The 22265-nt window shown below is 34.5% G+C and overlaps 1 protein-coding gene and 2 pseudogenes across 2 annotated transcripts in view; all 3 read right to left on the bottom strand.

Annotated features, from left to right (window-relative positions):
• The window catches only part of DNAL1 (dynein axonemal light chain 1), a 37092-nt gene that overhangs the window by 10032 nt on the left and 4795 nt on the right, over positions 1-22265 (bottom strand). Inside the window, exons 3-7 of one of the 2 annotated variants that reach the window (XM_039883741.1) lie at positions 19509-19608; positions 18294-18403; positions 15597-15652; positions 9634-9689; positions 131-257 (exon numbers count right to left, since the gene is read on the bottom strand). In XM_039883741.1, the coding sequence (XP_039739675.1) occupies positions 131-257; positions 9634-9689; positions 15597-15652; positions 18294-18403; positions 19509-19511 (352 nt within the window). In that variant the 5' untranslated portion in view covers positions 19512-19608. The remainder of the gene's footprint in view (positions 1-130; positions 258-9633; positions 9690-15596; positions 15653-18293; positions 18404-19508; positions 19609-22265) is intronic. The other variant, XM_039883740.1, reaches the window with a different exon arrangement.
• LOC120620036 (uncharacterized) lies at positions 4778-4896 on the bottom strand (annotated as a pseudogene).
• On the bottom strand, positions 6702-6818 carry LOC120619920 (uncharacterized; annotated as a pseudogene).

The raw sequence follows: 22265 nt of genomic DNA, 5'->3' as shown, positions 1-22265 counted from the left end.
TATAGGAACTCCTATAGCTATTTCCCTCTGTGCTTAGAAATAAATGTCTCCATTTGGCATCTTGTTCTCTATTAGGCTATTTTCTATAAACAGGGGGTAGAAGATTAGGAAAGAGCCAGCCTCAGCTTACCCCAGTCTTTTACCAGGTTATTAGACATGTAGAGGATCTTCAATTTCTTCATTACATGGATCCCTTTCAACTTCTCAATAAAATTGTAGGAGATCCACAGTTCTTCTAACGTGTCCCCTACTGCTTCCTGAAAAAAAGAAAGCAATTTGACTTACATGCTTATTTTTAAGCTTTTCCTTCTGTTCTCCTTCCTTATAAAGACGATAGCCTTCAGAGAGAATTGAGACTCACCTGTCCACTGGCAAAAGAGTTAAAGGTTGTGTAGCAGTTTTTTCTTATTAAGAAAGCCAAGTAGAACATTCTCTTCCTTGCTTCAAACTGATCTGAACTAAGAATAGCTATTGAAATCACTAAGAAGGAAAATAATAGCACTATTTTATCACTTTTATTGAATGGTATAGTTTTCAAATTACTTCCCTATACATTATATTATTTGATCCTTATAACATTCAAGATAGGCAAAGTAAGTTATTTGATTATTTGATTATAGAGAGATTAAAGGCTTTTTCTCTTAAACAGTAGAGCTAGGTCTAAATTTCAGAGTTTTTTCCCCTGATATTTATTGTGGAAACTTTCAAACAACAACAAAAAAAGTTTAAAGAATTTTATAGTAAATATCACTACCCAGATTCTACCATTATTACTTTATTATCCTTTTCCTATCACATATTTATCTATCCATTCTGCTATCTATTTACATCGATTCATCTTTTTTTTTTTGATGTACAAAATTCAGTTGAAAACCCACAATCCATTATTATATAAAGATTACATCATACTCTTAAATGACAGATATATTCAATGGTGGCACAAAGACTTCCTTCTATAATAGTCATAAGACAAAATGTAGTGATTTCTTTAAAAAAAAAAAAAATACTAGGCAGGACCAATTAGTTGTTCAATCCCCTCTTAACCCAAAAGAATTTACCTATGACCACATGGTAATGATTCGAATGTGGGGTCCACATCTATGTCCTGGTAACTGTCCCTTCAAAGACTATAGAGAATAAACGTGCACTGAATAAAAATCCTTAACACATGCACTTTTCGTACTGGTGGAACCAAGACGAAAAACTGAGAATGGAGTGGCCTGAGTTAGTGCTGTCTGTCATCCCAACTCCCATAATTTGTCTCAGTGTCACTTTCTGAGTAGAAGAAACAACAGTTTAGAGTAAAAGAAACTTTTAAATCAGTCCATCCTGGCATTCTTAGGTCAGAACTTTGTGATTTAACTAAATCCCCTTGGCTAGTATTCTGATATCTCCTCCCAAAGGATCTAATGAGTATATCATATGTGTCTTTCAGAAGAATAGAATGTCTTTACATAATTTAAACTTTCTTGCATATATTTCATTGCACTGTATCCCCATCCACTTCCTGTCTCCAATTTAGAAAGTATGAGGTAGCAGTAAAAAAGACTGGAAGATTTAGGTTTAATTCTGGGTTCTTCCACTTATTTAGTGTTGTTTTACATGTGCAGATGAGGACTCTTGGTCAGTTTTCACATAGTCAATTTGATCAGTTCTTTAAACAGCCAACTTGCTGAATTTATACTTTTACTGATTTACTGAAACATTGTTAACTTACAAATTCTGGTAATTTGTTTTAAATAGGATAGGATAGAAATTCCTTTAGGTACAGTAACTTTGAAGCTGTCTGTAATGCTTTGTTCACTCATTTGAAGTCAACTTAGCTTTAATTTAGTTTTCAGCCATTTGGATTCTATTACCAAGACACTTCATAACCATGAAATTTGCAATAACCAAATTTCAGTGCATCTAGGGACTTTACTTGGCAATATGACTTTGCAGAATGAGAATTTCTTATGCATACTGACTTACAATGTTGTATAAACTTTGAATGTCCAGGGTATAGTTTTATCTTCTAACACATGGTCAATCTATTCCACTATCTTTTGTACGTCCCTAAATTTAGGGATTTGCTAACCAATTCAATTTGATTACTATTTTTATGTGGTTTAATCACTTGAGAAGTGATCAGTGGCTAAAATATGCAACTGACATTCTACAAAGATGGACTGACAAATCCAACATCTGGACGAAATAGCTGTAGTAATATTAACACTGAATAAAAACTTAAATTTCAAAATGTGTTGAAAACATTCCAAGCAACACGATTTTCTATATATTTATAAGCAGGTAATAAAGACAAGATTTTGGTGAAGCAACCTAGTGAATATCAATCAGTAAGATCTGGCAAGTTTGATGAATCAATCCAGTGAAATTCTGTCCTTCAATAAATTGGCCCTTTGGAGAACTGAACATTCAGTGAACAAGCATTTAGCAAATTGGTCTGCTTCTACATATGAACAAATAATTTCTCTTTAGTTTCTTACTCTGTAAAATGAAGAGGCTGGCACAACGAGAGACCACCTCATACCTATTAGGATGGCTACTATCAAACAACCATAAATTAAGAAGTGTTGACAAGGATATGGAGAAATTGGAACTCTTGTGCACTGTTGGTAGAAATGTAAAATGGTGCAGCTACTATGGAACAGTTTGGCAGTTCCTCTAAAAACCAAACATATATAATCCAGCAATCCTGCTTCCAGACATATACCCAAAAGAATTGAAAGAAGGGTTTCAAAGAGATATTTGGATACTCATATTCATAGCAGCATTATTTATAATGGCCAAAAGGTGGAAACAACCCAAGTGCCATTGATGGATGAATGGATAAACAAAATATGGTATATATATACAACAGAATATTACTCATCCTCAAAAAAAAAAAAGAAATTCTGATATTTGCTACAACATGGATGAAATTTATATACTGATATGGTGGAAAACTATACAGCTCTTAAAAAAGAATGCATTAAATTTGCATGTTTCATATGGAAGGATATTCCTGATATATTAAATGAAAAAGCAGAAAAAAATACTAGTGCTGTACATTATCAGTACAAATATATATAACACACACAGATGCATAAGCACACACACAGATATCTATTTATTTTTTCTATTTATTTGTATGTGCAGAAAAAACAATGTTAAAGTATACAAAACAATATTGTTTCTGTTACCATGGAGTTGAGGAGGTAGGTAGGGCTTTTCACAGTGTATTTCATATATTTATAAATTGCTTGATATGTTTTTTTACAATTAACATGTATTACTCTTAGAATTAAAATTTTAACCTAATAGTTTTTGTAGTTAGTAAAAAAATACATTGAGTCATTCAGTAAATACTTATAGAGTGCCAATTACATGTATGAGGCACTAATGTAGATGCTGATAAATAAAACTGACATGCTCATTAGGATCCATGTACTCACGCAACAGAGACAGAGAGAGTGAGAGAGAACAAATAAATAAGAATTTCAGATAGTACTGAGAGAGATGAAAAAAATTATAAGTGGTAAGAGTTATTGTTTAAAGGGCTACTTTACATATAAGGTAGACGGGTCACTTTTGAGGTGGTGACATTAGAGCTGAAGTGTGAAGGTTAAGAAGGAGACAGTGAGAACCATATGATTTCACTCATATGTGGGATATAAAACTGAAAGCAATGAACAAACAAGACAAACAATAAACTCATAGGCACAGACAAGAGTTTAGTGGTTATCAGAGAGAAAGAGGGGAGAGGGGAGGGAGATAAGGGTAAAGGGGATCAAATATATGGTGACGGAAGGAGATTTGACTTTGGGTGGTGAACATACAATGCAAAAGACATATGACGTGTTATTGAATTGCACACTTGAAACCTATAAAATCTTATTAACCAATGTCACCCAATAAATTTAATTTAAAAAACTGGAAAACAAAATTAAAATTTTTTTAAAAAGGAGACAGTAATGTGGAAATCTGAAATAACAGAGTTTTTAAGGCGGAGGAAACAGCAAGTACAAAGGTCCTCAGGTGGGAATGGACTTGGCATGTTCCAGGAAAAAAGAAGGCCAGTGACTGGAAATTACCAACTAGGAAGAAGAGTAATATGAAATCAGATCCAAAAGGAAGGTATAGGCCAGATCACATATACAAATGGGCTTATAATGTACTTTAATCATCAGTTTTCCTAAGTAGTTTTAAATAGACCCCTTTCCTTCAATTTAACATTCCACGTTTCACATGTTAGAGTAGTCATGTGTAACTTACTGAGGCAGCTATTTAAATCATGCTCTGTGTGGCTGCTATGTCTGGATGAATAAATCAGCATGTAAACCTATTTCAAGCCCAGCATATGTATCTCTATGCAGATTTATTTTTCCTTAGTCTACGCGTAAGTGGTAAAATGTTGACTTTGGTAAATGTATGGTATGTGTATACACACACACACATCCACACATCCTAGGAAGAAAACTAACCATTGGGTGTTACTGATAGTCTACAGAAAGTGAACAGATCTAAGCAAGTGAGGGTTCAGCTCGATAATATCTCTGTACATGCCTTTAATCCTATATTTACAATTTCTTTGTGGTTTCTAGATATATATTACATTTCGTGGGAGAAATTATATACTATAGCAATATTTGAGAATCTTTCTCTGACTTAGCATAGTACCCTCTAGGTCCATCAATGCTGTTGCAGACAGCAAGATTTCATTCTTTTTTATGGCTGAGTAATATTTCATTGCATATATGTACCACTTCTTTATCCATCCATCTATTTTTTTTTTTAACACCTACAGCACCTGATATTCCTAGGTGGTATCCCATCCAAGTACTAACCGGGCCCGACCCTGCTTAGCTTCCGTGATCAGACGAGATCGGGCACGTTCAGGGTGGCATGGCCGTAGACTTATCCATCCAACTATTGATGGACACTTAGATTGCTGCCATATCTTGACTATTGTAAATAATGCTTCAATGAACATATGGAGTTAGTGTTTGGGGTTTCTTCAGATAAATAACCGGCAGTGTAATTGCTGGGTCCTTCTTTGTCTTATTTTAGCTTTTGTTTTAAAGTCTATTTTATCTAGTATAAGTATTGCTACCCCACCTTTTTTTAATTTCCTTTTTCATGAAATATCTTTTTCTATCCTTTTACTTTGTGTGTGTCTTTCAATCTACAGCGTGTCTCTTGTAGGCAGCATACGTAAGGGTCTTTTTTCCTTATTCATTCAGCCACCCCATGTCTTTTAATTGTAGCATTTAATCTATTTAAATTTAAAGTGATTGTTGATAGATATGTAGTTATTTCATTTTTATTATTCACATTTTTATCTTCTTATAAAAGTCCTTTAACATTTCTTGTAATACTGGTTTGATGGTGATGAACTCCTTTAGCTTCTTCTCATCTGGGAAACTCTATTTGTCCTTTGATTCTAAATGATAACTTTTCTGAGTAGAGTAAACTTGGTTATAGGACCTTGCTTTTCATCACTTTGAATATTTCATGCCAGTCCCTTCTGGCCTGCAAAGTTTCTATTGAGCAATCAGCTGACAGTTTTACAAGAGCTCCCTTGTAGCTAACTAAATGCTCTTCTCTTGCTACTTTTTAAGATTCTCTCTTTATCTTTAAACTTTGCCATTTTAATAATGATGTGTCTTGGTTGGTGTGGTCTTCTCTGGAATCATTTTGTTTGGGACTTCCTGTGCTTCCTGGGCTTGTATGTCTATTTCTTTCACCAAGTTATTTCCATTATTATTTCTTCGAATAGGTATGCAATTCCTTGCTCTCTCTTCTCCTTCTGGTACCCCTATGATATGAATGTTGGTATGCTTGATATTGTCCCAGAGGCCTCTTAAACTACGCTCATTTTTTTGGATTCTTTTTTCTTTTTGCTGTTATGATTGGGTGTTTTCTGCGTCTTTGTCTTACAAATTGCTGAATCGACCCTCTGCTTCATCTGATCTACAGTTGATTCTAATGCATTCTTCATTTCAGTTGTGTTCTTCATTTCTAACTGGTTTGTTTTTATGTCATCTATCTCCATCCATTTTTATATTTTCTATCTCTTTGTTGACGTTTTCACTGAGCTCACTGAACATCCTATAACCAGTGTTTTGAATTCTACACCTGGTATATTGCTTGTCTACATTGTGTCTAGTTCTTTTTCTAGAGTTTTCTTTTTTAATTTTTATTTAGTTTCAAGTATACAGTACATTGGTTAGACTGCTATATAGTTCATAAAACAATCCCCCTAATTGCACCTTCCCTCCCATGACCTTCCACCTAGCCAACGTATTAATGCTAACTGCATTCCCTACGCCATGCTCCCCATCCCCGTGACCATCCATCACCTACTAATTTGTACTTCTTTAGCTCTTCATCCCATTCTCCCAGCCCCCCAAACCCCCCTCCCCTCCGTCCGACACCAAATTGTCCACTATATTTGTGAGTCTGTTTTGATTAGTTTGTTCTTTTTATTCTTTAGATTCCACATATAAGTGAAATCATATAGTGTCTATCTTCCTTTGTCTGACTTAAATAACTTCTAGGTCTATCAAAGTAATATCTTTTTCCATCTCCTTCCTTTTCATATGTAAGAGTCTTGTTTTATTATCTTTTCGACCACTCTATCTTTTGGTTGAATCACTTGATTCTTTTCCATTTAAGATACTTATTGATAGGAATGTAGTTGTTATTATGTTTTTTTTTTACGCCTACAGCATCTGGTATTCCTAGGTGGTCTCCCATCTAAGTACTAACCAGGCCCAACTGTGCTTAGCTTCCAATCAGACGAGATCAGGCACATTCAGGATGGCATGGCTGTAGACTGTTACCATTCTTTATTCCTGTTTTTGATATAAGTTTTTCCTTTTTTAAAGAAATCCCTCCAACATTTCCTGTAATACTGGCTTGGAGGTGATAAATTACTTTAGCTTATTTTTGTTTGAGATGCTCTTTATCTGCCCTTCAACTCTAAATGATAGCTTTACTGGATAAATTATTCTTGGTTGTAGATCCTGGGTCTTCATCCTGTCAAATATTTTTTGCCAAACCCTTCTGTCCTACATAGTTTCTTTTGAGAAATCAGCTGCCAGTCTTATGGGTGTTCCCTTATAAGTAATTATTTGTTTTTCTCTTGCTGCTTTTAATATTCTTTCTTTGTATTTAACCTTTGGCATTTTAATTATGATGTGTCTTGGTGTGGGCCTCTTTGGATTCCTGATTTTTGGAATTCTCTGAGCTTCCTGGGGTTTTATGTCCATTTCCTTCACCAAGTTAGGGAAGTTTTCCATCATTATGTCTTCAAACAGCTGTTCAACATCTTGATTTTCTTCAGTTACGCCAATTAGATGAATATTTGGACCCTTAATAGTGTCCCACATGCTCCTTATTTTTATAGCCTTGGCATCTTATCTCTTGCCATTCTGATTGAATGTCCTGATTGGCTTTCCTGTCCTCTAGATACGGTATTTGATCCCTCTTCTTTATTCACTTTGTTTATTCCATTTAATATACTTCTCATCTCAGATAATCTGTTCTTCATTTCAGACTGGTTCCCTTTTATAATTTCCATTTCTATTTTTATGTTTTTCATCTCTTTGTTGAAGTTCTCACTAAATTTAACCAAAAGTTCACTGAGTATCTTTATAACCAGTGTTTTGAACTCTGCATCTGTTAGATTATTTGACTCTATTATATCTGGATCTCTGTTCTGTTCTCTCATATGCTTCTTTGTCCTACCATTTTGGTTGCCTTTCCATGTCTATTTCTATGTCCTAAGCAAATCTCCTAAGTCTCCCAGTCTTATTAGATGGATTTGTGAAGTAGATGTCCAGTGGCACAGTCCTGCAAGGGGTTCAGCTGCAGGCCAAATTTACCCCAAGCCTATGCCCCTCCAAGTCCACCTGTTAAGATTCAGGTTAAGCAATCCACAGATGCTGTGTTTATAGTTGCCTCAAAAGGCCACACCAGAAACTGAGGCCAGCTGCCTCCACCAGTGTGAGTCTCAGCAAGGAGCACCTGACTTGCTGAGGATATATCTGGATGTGGCTTGGGTGGGAACAAGAGTTCGGGTAGGCGGGGTTTCAGGGAATCCTCTGGGCGGGGCGACCTCTGTTATCCAGTTTGATGACGTCACAGCTATGGCAGTGCTGTGTCCAGCGCACTGGTGTGGGGAGGGCTCAACAGAGGAACAATGGATACCACTGGCACTTCTGTACAGAGCGAGTCTCACCTAAGCCCTCACTCTGACAATGTCTCCCTATAAGTTCCTGGTGTCCCCTGCGCATTAGCCAAATTGGCACAGGTGCTCAGAGCAAGCAGGTCCATCACCGCGAAAATTCGCTCGCAGACACGGCCCCTTTAAGAGGCACTGCCGCTGCCTCCGTCTCACTCAGCCACTCGAGACCGGGCAGCCCTGTGTCCTCGCCCTGTCCTACATTCTGCTATCACAGGGTTATCCTGGACTTCTCCCTAGTTGTATGGATTGTTCCTCTAGATCCCAGGCGATTTTTCCTTGTTGCTGCTCCTTATTACTGTTACAACTTTGATTTGGTCGTCAGAGAGATGAACAGAGCCTCTATCGTCTAAGCTATTTTTTTTCTCTCTTCTTTTTCTGGAGTTTTATTCAGGACATGTTTATCTGTCTCATTTTGGCCACCTCCTTCTGTTTGTTTCTATATATTAGGTAGAGCTGCTGTGTCTCCTGGTCTTGGCAGTGGCCTTATGTAGTGAGAGTTCTGTGGGGCCCAGTGGTGCATCTCCCTGGTCACCTGAGCTGGGTGCTCCAGGTGTATCCCGTGTGCGTTTTATGTGCCCACCTATTGTAGTTGAGCCTCGATTGCTGTTGGCACATTTTTGAGGGAAGGATTGACCCTCAAAAACTTCTGATCGCTTTGTAAGCCACTTGGAAAAAAATCTAAAATCTTATCATGACCTACAAGGCATAATATGGCTTGGTTCCTGGCTCCCTCTCCAACTCTATTTATATAGGAAAATTCTCTCTCTCGTTCAACTCTTTTGCCCTTACTCAAGCATACCAAGCAGCTTCAGTTTCAGGACACTTGTACTTGCTGTCCTACCTCAGCCTGGAGCACCTGTCCCTTGGTAAGCTCTATAGCTTACATCCTCACTTCCAGGGAGAATTTCCCATCAATCTATGTTCTCTTACATGCCTCATTTTTCTTCACTGCATTCATCACCATCTGATGTATCACACAACTATTTTCTACTCTGTCTCCCTCCACTGCAAAGTTAAGTTCTATGAGAGCAAGGACTTTGCTTTATATTCGGGTGTATCTCTAGTGCCTAGAACAATGCCTGGTTTAAAGTCAGCATTCAGGAAATATTATTGAATGAATTTGGTGAATGAATGAATGACATGGAAAAATATATTTATATATTAAGTAAAAAAAGAGATGTAAAACAATATGTATAGGATGCTTTCATGCTCTATATACCCATTGAAGAATAGGAAAAAAAAAAGATTTCAATCAAACTGTTAGCAGTATTTAAATTGTCAGTGGCTTATAGGTATTTTTTATAGTTGCTTTTCTATTTTGTAAAGTTTTTGCGATGGACAAGTATTATTTGTATACTAATAAAAAAGTGTATGCTTTTTTAAAGTAATAAATAGAAACCTACCAGTCCATTTAAGTTCTTTATGTTGTTTCTTCCTAAAGACAATATCCTCAAGTTTTCTGCAGTGGAAAAAAAGCAATTTTTTGTTTATGAGAATCATATTACACAATTGTAAATCTAATATAATAAAAATTTAATAAATTTTATATAATAAATATCCTTATATAATGAGTAAGAGAGATCATATTCATAAAAAGTGGTAATCAGGAAATAACATTGACCTATCATCTAGGGTAAACACTACAACTATAATTTCACATCATGCCAATATTAAATTTAAAAATGGTTACCTATTTGGAATTCATGATCTTAATTTTCTGGCTAGTAAAAATATTATAGGGATAAAATAAGAGTAAAAAAAATTTGAAGTTTAATTTTGAGAGCATATATATTTCAAATCTCTTATAAAATGAGGACTCACACCAGAAAACAGAAACACACTTATGTATAGTCCAATCTCACTCCACAAAGGATTAGGAGTGAAAACAATTGACTTAGTATTTTAAAAATCTTTTGCTTTCAATCTTTTAAATAACTAAATTGTGATTTGGTTTAAAAGATGCCTATTTGTATTTTTTACAAGGCTGTTTCTATTTGTACATCTATAGGCTATTTCTGGAAAAGAAAAAAAGAAAGTAGAAACAGTGGTTGCTTTGGAGAGGAACTGAAAGTATATGGTCAGAGGAAGATTTATTTTTCATTAGAACCTCTTTTGATCTATTTGCATAAAACCATGTGCATGTTTTATTTTTTAAAATTAAAAAAGATTTCTAGTAAAACACGGGAAATCTCATTTCTGTTCTAAAAAACTATTGTGATTACTTATGCATAAGTTATACATTTAGTTTTCGCAGTGGAAACTTCTATAACTACACTGTCCAATATGGTAGCTACTAGCCACATGGTTTTTTAAATGAAATACTATTAAAAATTCAGTTTCTCAGTTACACTAGCCACATTTCAAGAGTTTAACAGCTGTGTATGGCTAGTGGCAACTGTTTTGGGACCGTGCAGACATTTCTATTGGATGGCACTGTTCTATAACATCCATAATTCAGTGGTTAAGAATACAAATCCAGTTATAGAGTTCCCAATCAAACTCTATAGGGAAGCAAGCAAACCTCTTTGAATCTCAGTTTCACATGTAAAATGAAGAAATACAACATGTATTTTATAATAATATAAGCATTAAATGAGATATTTGTCTAAAACATTCAGCATAATGCTTATTCCATAGTAAGTACATAATAAATGATGTGTGTGTATATGTGCTGTATATATGTGTGTCAGGCATATATAGTTATATATACTTTGGTTTTAATTTATTTAAGAAATTATTTTAAATTTTCTTATGAAAAACATCTTTCAGAACAAGAAATTTTATGAGTGATTTAATTCATGCAAAATGGTTTAAATACTGAAAAAATAATTGGGTTCCCCCAAATCCAAATGTTGAAGTTCTAAACCCCATTACCTCATAATGTGACTCGATTTGGAGACAGGGCTTTTAAAGAAGTAATTAAGGTAAACTGGTAGAATCCAATAGGACTGGTACCCTTATAAGAGGAGATTAGAAACAGAAATAGACAGAAACAGAGGAAAGACTGTGTGGAGACAAGGCGAAAAAGACGGCCATATACAAACCAAGGGGAGAGGCCTAAGAAGAAATCAATCCCGCTGACACCTGAATCTCAGACTTCTAGCCAACAGTGAGAAAATAAATTTCTGTTGCTTAAGCTACCAAGTTTGTGGGATTTGCTGTGACAGCCCTAGCAAACTAATAAATCCATATAACTTTAAATGTGTGAAAATTAATTATTTAAGAAAAGCACATAATCGATTATTCTCTAAAGTTTCCTGATATGAAAAAATTATTATTTTAGTTTTTTCTATTTCATGCAGGATAAAAAGCTTACTTAAAAAGTTATTCATTCAACACATAATTATTGAGCATCAACTACATGCCAGGAACAGCAGTAAGCACTTGCAATATAACAAATGAATAATACAGATAAAAATTCCTGCTGTCATGAGCTAACATTCAGCAGATAGTAAACAAAATAAATACGTAGTTTAGATAGTGAGAAGTGTGAAAGAGAAAAAGAAAGGTTAAAAGAATGAAATGTCAGGGGTTTGGTAGCTGTTGACAGTTTAGATAGCCGGTGACTTCTAAATAAAGACTCAAAGGAAGTGAGGCAGCTAGCCATGAGGATATCTGGAGGAAGAACATTTACAGGCAGAGGGAACTTCAAATGCAAAGGCTTTGAAGCAGGACCACATCAGAAGTGTTAACAAAACACAAGAAGCTGGCTGAGAGAATGAGAGGAGAGTAATAGAAGATGAAATTAGAAAGATAATAGGCCTCATAGGGTATGTATGAAATAGCAGTCAAGAAATTACAGAGGATTTTGGCCTGGGTAACTGAAAGAATGGAGCTATCTGTTATCTGACAAACACAATAGAAGTTAGTTTAGCTGGGGCTGGGGAAGGATATCAGGACTCAGTTTTAAACATGTTAAGCATAAGATGTCTGCCAGACATCCAATGAGAACATCAGGCAACTGAATGTGTGAATCTGGAGTTCAGAGAAGATACCTGGGCTAGGGATGAATATTCAGGAGCCATCAGCATATAGATAGTAAAGTCATTATCTGGAAGAAATAATCTAGGGAGTATGTGAAGATAGAAAAGAAAAGAGATCCAAAAACTGAGTCCTAGAGTATTCCAGCATTTAAAAGCTGGGAACATGAGACTGGGAAGAAGTAGCCGGAAAGACAGGAGGAAATGAAGGGGGAAGAAATGAACAGTGTCCTAGAAGGCAAATATTAAAGTTGCTTCAAAGAGGAAATAAATCATCCATATCGAAATACTCTGATAGGTCAACCAAGATGAAGACTGAGAAACAACCTCAGAAATTGGAGATAACAAATATATGCAACTCTTTCAAAAATAATATCTAACTGAATATATAACTCCTTTTTCAAAAAAATGCACATGAAAATGGTACTAAAAAGCTAAAAAAATCGTATTTATTGCTGTATAGGGAAATAAATTATAATATCAAAGTTAATAGATTAAGTGTTCTAACATAACACAATTATATACTTTCCATATTTTATGTGCTGCCTAAATAGAGCACCACCAGAAGGACACTTTTTTTTCATACAAAGTCCTGATGAAAATCAAAAAAAGTGTTTTAAGACTACATGTTTATTTACTTAGTAAACTGAAGGAGTATAGTTATTTTTTTACCAAAGATACGAGGCAACAAAATTTATTTTCTAATCTTTAATATGATATTATTAATATTCGCACTGTATAGGTTTTTAGTCACAGTTTTGAACATAGTGATGTCATGCAGTTTTTCAGTCGCAGTTTTGGTACAATGGATATAAAATGCCATTAGGGTTATTCTGCCTTACAAACCTGCTGTTAAATAGGAATACCTATTTATTTTAGAGCCTCTCACCATAGCAGAATAGGTAAGACTACAGTGCTCATGAAGGGAAAGGGGTGGGACACAAAGTAGCATTGTAATTCAATTATTCATATGGATCAGTTGGCTTCTTTTTGCTTCCTAATCACAAATAAACTATTCCTGGTCATAGGCTGCAGAGTACTATTTGTTACAAGCGGAACTAAAATAAGATGAGTCGAGTACAAAAAAACATGGTACAAATGCCTATACTCTTTCACTTCCATATATACATCAGACATCATTACTTGATCAAGGTACTCTTTTTCACTGAATTTTGGGACTCTTAATACATTTTCCCGAGCCACCACCAGTTAACCAAAGTTAAAATATGAGTGAAAACCCATTGCCAGCCCTATACAGAAGGCTATCCATTTTCACTATTGTCATATTCATGCTTTTACGAAAAGTATATTATCTGTATTGATAAATACTGTCGCCAGTTTAGTCTCACGTAAGCAAGTTACTACAATTACAGACAAAGCAAAAAGTAAATTGAAACATCTCAAATTGTTTAATGAGTCAATGAAAAACTGGAATAAATTGAGTCATCTTATGTACAGCTCTAATAGAAAACATTTCCTCCCCAGAACTATATAAATTCTGAATGCCAACTTTGAGTAAGGTACTGAGGAAAATGGAGATTTGGAAGATAAAAATAATAATAAGATGTGATGCTTGCCCCCAAGGAGCTCATTAGGTAGACAGAACATACTCCTCAATAAATGACTAATATTTCTTGAGCATTTATATGTACCAGGTACTATTCTAAGTCCTTTATATACACTAACTGATTTACTATTCATGATAGCTATATGAAGTAGGTAATTATTATAACCCAAGACAGACTATTATAAATGCTCTCAAAGAAGGAGTAATTGGGGGATGGAGATTAGAGACGTCCTTAAAGGGAGAAATAACATTTAAATTCAGCATTCTTAATCTTAATTTTGTTTCTTGTAGTATTTTCCTACAAGAGGAAGGGGATGTTCTCAACGAAAAGCACTGCGTTAACAAGTGCACAAAATCATTAAAAAAAGAATGATGTGTTTGGGTGTGGTTCAAGCTTTTAGAAGACTCCGAATACAACATTAAGTTATTTGGTCTTTACTAAGCAAAGGGGAGACATTAAAGGTCTCTGATCTGGAGAAATGATAATGAGAATAATATTTTTAGAAAAAAAACCTCTGGTATCAGTGCTGCAGGTTAACTGACGAGCAGAAAGAAAAGAGACAAGGAGATCAATTAGGCTATTACAAAGTCTTAAGACAGTGTTTTTCAAACTGTGGGAAATCAATTTAGTGGGTTGTGACAACATTTAAAAAAATAAAATTAAAAAAATTTATACTGGAACCTATGCTATTAAATATTGTTTAACCTACTTTATTCCAATTCATATGTATATTTGATGTGTATTCATATGAATATATGTGCTGATTCATAAATTTAAATGTATTTCTTATTGTAGAAAGTAATCAAAAACATTCGATAAATACCATCTAAAGGAGAGATGATTAGGATCCTAATAAAACTGTAGCTCCTGAAAATGGAAAAGCAACAAATTATTTGAGAGCTCTTGCAAAGAATAAATAGGACTTAGTGATGAAATTGGATGTAGGGCTCGAGGGAAGTAAAGCGGGGATATGACAGGCTAAATTATGCAACACCAAAAGATGCATACTCCTAATTCCTGGAACCTATGAATGTTACCTTATATGGGAAAAAAGTACTTTGTAGATGTGATTAAGTTAGGGATCTTAAGATAGGGAGAGAATCCTCAATTATCCAGGTGTTTCCCAACTGCAATCACAGATACCAGCAAAAACGAAAGACTGACAGACAAAAAAAGAGAAGGCAATATGGCCACAGAGGCAGAGATTGGGGTGATGTAATCACCAGCAAAGGAACGTGGCAGCCATAAGAGTCTAGAAGCAGAAAGAACAGATTCTCCCCTTAAGCCTCTGGAGAGTGTATGGCTCTGTCAAAACCTTGATTTTGGCTCTATTAAACTGAGTTCAGACTTCTGACCTTCAAAACTGTGAGGGAATAAATTTCTGTTGTTTTAAGCCACCAAGTTTCAGCTGTCATAGGAAACTAACTCAAGGAGTCAGAGGCTTTGCCAACTGGGTAGGTAGTAATGTCAATAACAAAGACCAAAAAAAGGATAGTGAGGAATTAAATTTTAAATATAGTAAATACGAAACACAAATCTGACCAAAAATATATAATAAGAAATCTGATTTTTTATTTAAGATATCTCAATTCTAATTCTATAAAAGCTTTAAAATGTCTTTAAAATATGCAAGTCTCATGCATCTGTACTTTTCTTTGGATAATCAAACTTAAGACAGATGGTTTATGTATTCTCTCTGTTATCTGACAATTACTGTGGTTAAAACAGGTGCCAGCTTCTGGATTATGTAGTTTCTCTGGAATAGTATTTCTAATAACTAGAAAATCTAAGAACCATCTGTTATCGTGGATCACTTACTTAAGCCATTCAGGTTGGCAATTTTTTCAATGCAGTTTGTAGACAGTGAAAGCTTCCTTTAAAAGAACAAAGGAAAACTTGAATTAATATAAAAAAATGTAAATGGTATATCAGAAATTATTTTTCAAGCATCCAAAGGAGATGATATTTAATAAGTCATATTTCCTTTTGACAATGAATCCTTTTTTCCCCTCAGACATGGCATGTATTCCTTCATTTCGAAATCTTCATACTTTTTTTCTGATTACAAAAGTTAATATATACTTATTGTAGAAAATTTAAAAAAAACCTTCTTGAGGGCAATTTGGTGTTATCTTTTAAATATTTTAATGCATGCATACTTTGATTCAGTAATTCATTTTTAGGAATACATCTTCTTAAAACATAAATAGAAATGCCAAAGATGTGTATATATGTATATATGTATATATCTATATATACATATATATGTATATATGTATATATCTATATATGTATATATAGATATATACATATATACATATATATACACACACATACATATATATACATATACACATATAGATTATTGGTTATATTACAGTAATAGAAAAAAAATGGGGAAATCTATAAACATCCATCAACTGAGGAACAAATAATAAGATACTATGCTACCACTAAAACAAATGAGATTAGGCTATAAATGCTAACTTGGGAAGATGTCCGTGATATGTAATTAAGTGTAAAAACCATCTAGCAGAACAATACATTTTATATGATCCTTTTTTTGTAAAAAGCAGAGCTATATATATGCATTTATAGAGATATTTATTTTCTCATACAAATCATTCAGAAATGTATATTGTAAGAAGTCATATGTAATCCTAACTACCCCACACATTCCTCCAAAGATACTTTTAATACTTAGTATATATTTATCTAGATTTTTTCTATACATACTTTAATTATATAAAAACAAATTTTTAAAGGGAGCATAATTACACATTCGTAGTCCTCCTTTCTTGACAAAATGTTTACTAAGTAAATTTCATGCAAAAAAATAATAAAAGCTAATTTTATTAAATTCTTCATGTGTTCCCAGTATTCTAAGTACTTTATGCATATTATCTATTTTAACCATCACAACAATCCTATGAAATAAGTGTTATTGTTATCCATATTTTACAAATGAGGAAACTGAGGAACAAAGATGTTAAGCAATTTGCCTAATATTACATAGCCAGAAAGTGGCAGAGCCAAACTTAAAACTCCCAAAATTTGACTCTAGCACACGTGATCACATCCTTTCTGATTTGATGCGAAGGGGAATTAGTCATTGATTTATTTGAAACAGCAAAATCAATTACTGTTCAGTGTAAATTATTGGTCAAATCTGCATATTTTCTAATAATCCCCTCTCCCAAGAATTACTAGTAAAAAATGGAGTTTCTTAAATCTGGGAATATGGTTGGGGGATAGTTTTTTAATTGTTGTTTGGGTAACTTGCCCAAAGAGACTGTTAGGTAAAATATGAATAGGTTTTCTTTCTAAGCAGTTTCCATGGTACTTCGGAATGGGGTAAAAACCCTTCTCAAATATTTGCCTTTGAGATGCTTTATGATAAAAATCATGCTTTATGATAAAAAGGTATTTGACCACTTTGAAATAATGTTCTTGGAAATCATGCTTTTGAAGCCAAAAAAACATCTAAGGTAGATTTGTACGTAATTCTCTGTGCTTTCATCACAAAGGACAGGTTACACACAATAACTAAATATGTTTGCCTTTCCCTTTAATTTCAAAGACATATTAATTAGTCTAATGCACAGGTTCACAAATATGTGTCTAAGAATCACCCAAGTTGCTCAGTATAAATACAGACTCCTAGGTTTCATCAGTAGATAGTCTGTTTCATAAATGTGGAGTGGGGTTTACCTCCTGCATAAGGAGATTCTTATGTAGGTAGTCAGGGGACCACATTTAGAAAAACAGAGGGTGAAGAAATCAGAAAGAATCCCAAGTGCTTCTATAACATTCTACAGCCTTGATAAGAGATATTGCAGCCTGAGAGCATGGTTACAAGGTGTCATGAGAAAACTGCCACAGAACTCTGCTAAAAAGTGTGTAGAATATTTAGAAAATAGTTAACAGGAATTAATATAGACCTGATACTTAAAAGTCATAGGAAAATAAGATTATAAAATAATAAGTGTAACTTGGTCCCAATTAGAAAGCTCTTTATCAAAATGCTAATGATGGATGTCAAAAGGTGGTGCAATTTTATATCTGGTTGATAGAAAATCCCCTTCTTTGTGCTTTTTATATTTTCTAGATGTTTTACAATATTTTTATAATTTGAAAAATTTTTTTAAAAACAATCTCTTAGGCCTCTAGTAAGTATAGTACTGACTTTAGTGGATAATTTTATAAGAGAAAATACTAGATTTTATAACAGAGTAATAATTTTATATTATTTAGCTTCTTTCAAGAACAAGGAAATTTCTAGTTTCCTGGCAAATTATAAAAATTATACTGTAAACATATATTGTATTGCACAGGATTACACTATTAAAATCTTATAAACCAATAATCTTTTATGTTTGTTCATTGCCAAAGGGAAATTAATTAAGAAAAAAAAAGTGAAGATCACAGAAAACACTTTTCTAGTTTGTGTATTTATAAAAAGAAGAGAAATTTAACAACAATACTAGAAGGATGAATAAAGACAGGAAAACTTACTCGCAATTAGCAAGCATGGACAAGGATGCATCCATCTTCTCTATCGGGGGAATCTGGGCATAAAGCTTTATCTCTTTGGCTTCGGATGGCTTCTGACTGGTTTTCTCTTCCTGTGACAAAAATTGATTTGGAAGAAAATGATCCCTGATTGTCATGTGGAACTAAAGAAAGCAAGATTTCCCAAGACTTTTCAAAGCAATTAGTAGAAGTTAATAATTCTGTGCATTCTTTATGGTTCACTTACTGAAAACATTTACTTACTGGCCCTGATAACTAGGCTTCCACATGGCTGACTCAGATAATTCATCGTTAGGTCCTAACTAAAGGGAAAAATGATGAAAATAAAATAACTTGAATATCTTTAATATTTAAAATCCCTTGCTTCTTCTCTGAAAGAACACCAAATAGAAGATGACCCGGTACTGCAGGAAGCCCCGGAGGCCCAGGGGGCCCTGGGATGGGAGGCTGCAGCAGCTTGCATTGAGGATTTGGCAGTGGCGTCCAGAGTAGAAGTCGTGGCCAAGGCCATAGCGAGGGTGAGGCCATGGCTATGGAGCTCGCAGAGGTAAGGCCAAGGACAAGGAATAGATCCCAGTCATCAAGCTGGGCCACCTGGTCAAGGACATAAAGATCAAGCCCCTGGAGGAGAATCTATCTCTTCTCCCTGCCAATCAAGAAATCTGAGATCATTGACCTTTTCTTGGGGGCATCTCTCAAGGATGAGGTTTTGAAAATTGTGCGGTTGCAAAAGCAGACCCACAGTGGCCAGAAGACTCGGTTCAAGGCATTTGTCGCCATCGGGAACTACAATGGACATGCCTGTTTGGGTGTTGAGTGTTCCAAGGAGGTAGCCACTGCCATCTATAGGGCCATCATCCTGGCTAAGCTCTCCATTGCCCCTGTGAGGCGAGGCTGGGGGAACAAGATCTGCAGCCCCACATCATTCCTTGCAAGATGACTGGCCACTGTGGCTCTGTGCCATGTGCCTCGTCCCTGTCCCCAGGGGCACTGGCATTGTCTCAGCCCCTGTGCCCAAGATGCTGTTGGTAAGCTGGTATCGTGGACGGCTACACCTCAGCCAGGGGCTGCACTGCCACCCTAGGCAACTTTGCCATGGCCACATTTGATGCCTTCTTTAAGACCTATAGCTATCCCACCCCTGACCCCTGGAAGGAGACCGTGTTCGCCAAGTCTCCCTCGCAGGAATTCACTGACCATCTCGTAATGACCCACACCAGAATTTCTGTGCAGAGGACCCGGAATCCAGCTGTGGCCACCACATAATTTTATACAAGAAAAATAAAGTGAATTGAGCCTGTTAAAAAATAAAATAAAATCCCTTAAACATCTATCAATCAATAAACAAAAACAAAACGCAATAACAAAAACAATTTCTTGGGAAGAATTCTTGTCCCTAAAACAACCGTTCCTTAAATATCAGATTCAGAACTGTATAATCAACTGTTTTCTTTATTGTCTCATCTATCTTTTTCCATATACAGTTCAGTCTGAGCTAGAACCCCAAAATGCCAAGAATTTTTGAAGATATTCTCTTTGCACCACAGCTGAGGTAAAGACTATTTGTTCTATAATAATTTACTTCTAAATTCTACCTTAGAGTTTAATTTTGGTACTAAGTATGCAATTTAAAATTTAATTACTAGCATACGATACCTAATAATATTTTCTAAGTACCACAATACTTAGAGTTAGTTCTATCTTGCCAACAAAACAGGGAGCTCCTAAAGCTTGACCATTTCCTTTGCTTTCCTATGTTTTCTATAACCTAGTGTAATATAAGACACAAAAGAGGCTTCTTTTAAAAAATCAAATCGTAACATCAATGATAAAAAATATACAATCAATTGAAAGAAAGAGATCTAATATGCATCCGCTCATTAGTTATTTTGTGCCATAAATTTGTAGGTTAGAGGAGGAGAAACTGACACCTAGCAGATTTTCAATAAATGATGAACTCATAATCAGTGAGTGAGCTTGATGTCTTCAAATAATCTTAAAGTCAAAGATTTATGGTCACATAGTAATCTAGAAATAGATTACAAAGACAAACAAAGAAACAAGTCAATCATTTGTTGTTATAAGTAAATCAAATGAAGTTCGAAAATCCAATTCAAGGAAAATCTAAGCTTACTCTATTCTTTTTTTTCTTTAACAAAACACATTTTCTAGCAATCAAACAGAAATGTTTTTTAAATGCAATTAGAGTACAAAGTTTATAAGCACTAAAACAAGAATTCAAATATTTCATTATCTTATCTTCTTTGTCTATTTTCCCTAGATACCAAGTCTCCTGAAAGACTTTTTATTCAAATCCCAGTTACAAAAGCAAAAGATATAATAGTATGCAAAAAGCTATTGATGACATAGACAAATAACTTATCACTGGGCATGGAAATTAAGGAACTATCTATATACCCTATGGAAATTTGATCTATAATGCTGAATTAACTGTTCAAACTTTATAGAATGTTTATTAAAATATTGGTTTATATTTAATGCATATTTTTCAATGCAGTTTCCCTTATATACTTTAGTATTCTTTCCAGCTTTATTGAGATATAACTGACATTATAACTTTGTATAAGTTTAAGGTGTGTGACTGATGGTTTGATACATGTATATATTGTAAAATAATTATCACAATAAGGTTAATTAACACATCCATCACCTCACACAATTATTTTTTTGTGCTAACATTTAAGATCTCTTAGCAACTTGCAAATATATTACAGTATTATTAACTATAGTCATCATGTTGTACATTAAATCCCCAGAATTTATATACCTTATAATTGAAGGTTTGTACCCTTTGACCAATATCGCCCCATTTTCCCCACTCCTCAACCCCTGACAAACACCATTCTACTCTGTTTCTATGAGTTTGGCTCTTTTAGATTCTACATGTAAGTGAGGTCATACAATATTTATCTTTCTCTGAGTTATTTCACTTAGGATGATGCTCTCAAAGTTCATCCATTTGCCACAAATGGCAGAATTTCCTTTTTTATGGCTGAATAACATTCCATAGATAGATATTTAGATTGTTTCAAGGTCTTGGCTCTTGTGGATAATGCTGCAGTGAACACGGGGGTACAGATAGCTCTTCAAGATAGTGAACTAATTTTCTTCACATATATATCTACAAGTGGGACTGCTAGATCATATGGTAGTTCTATTTTAAATTTTTTGAGGAACCTCCATACTATTTTTCATAGTGGTTATACGAATTTACATTCCCACCAACAGTACACAGGGTTCCTTTTTTCCACATCCTCGCCAACACTTATCTTTTGTCTTTTTGATCATAGCCATTTTCATAGATATGAGGTGATATCTCATTATGGTTTCCATCTGCATTTCCTTGATGATCAGTGATGGTAAGCATCACTTTAGTATTTGTATTTGAGGTCTTTTCGGTTGTCTATGTGTAATTTTTGTTTGTCCACATTGGATATCTGTTCTAACTTCCAAGAGGCTAAAACCATCATCTGTCTAAAGCCTAGATAATCCACAACACATACCAATCTATCACTTGAAAATGACAAAGTGTAATGATGATAAAGTTGAAAAATAAAATGTACTGTAACACAGAGATTCCAGTCATCCTACAGCAATAAATGAATCAGCCTTTCTATTTAAATTTTAAATTTTCCAGTGGTCAGATTTTTTTAATTGAAATTTTTATTGAGACATTTGAAGATCCACCTGCAGTTATAAAACATCATAGAGATACCCTGTACATTTTGCCCAGTTTTCTGCAATGGTAACATTTTTAAAACTATAGTATAATATCACCACCAGGATATTAATATTGATACAATCCACCGATTTAAATCAGATTTTCCCAATTTTACCTGTAAGCATTTGTACATATGAGTGTGTTTGTGTGTGTCTATTAAGTTCAATACGACTTTATCATCTGTGTAGGTTCCACCTAGACAGTTAAGATAG

This window comes from Pteropus medius, unplaced genomic scaffold, assembly GCF_902729225.1.
Source record: "Pteropus medius unplaced genomic scaffold, Ma_sr-lr_union100, whole genome shotgun sequence".
Lineage (NCBI taxonomy): Eukaryota > Metazoa > Chordata > Mammalia > Chiroptera > Pteropodidae > Pteropus > Pteropus medius.
Note: the sequence above shows the minus strand (reverse complement) of the source record. Positions and strands in the feature narration are given on the sequence as shown.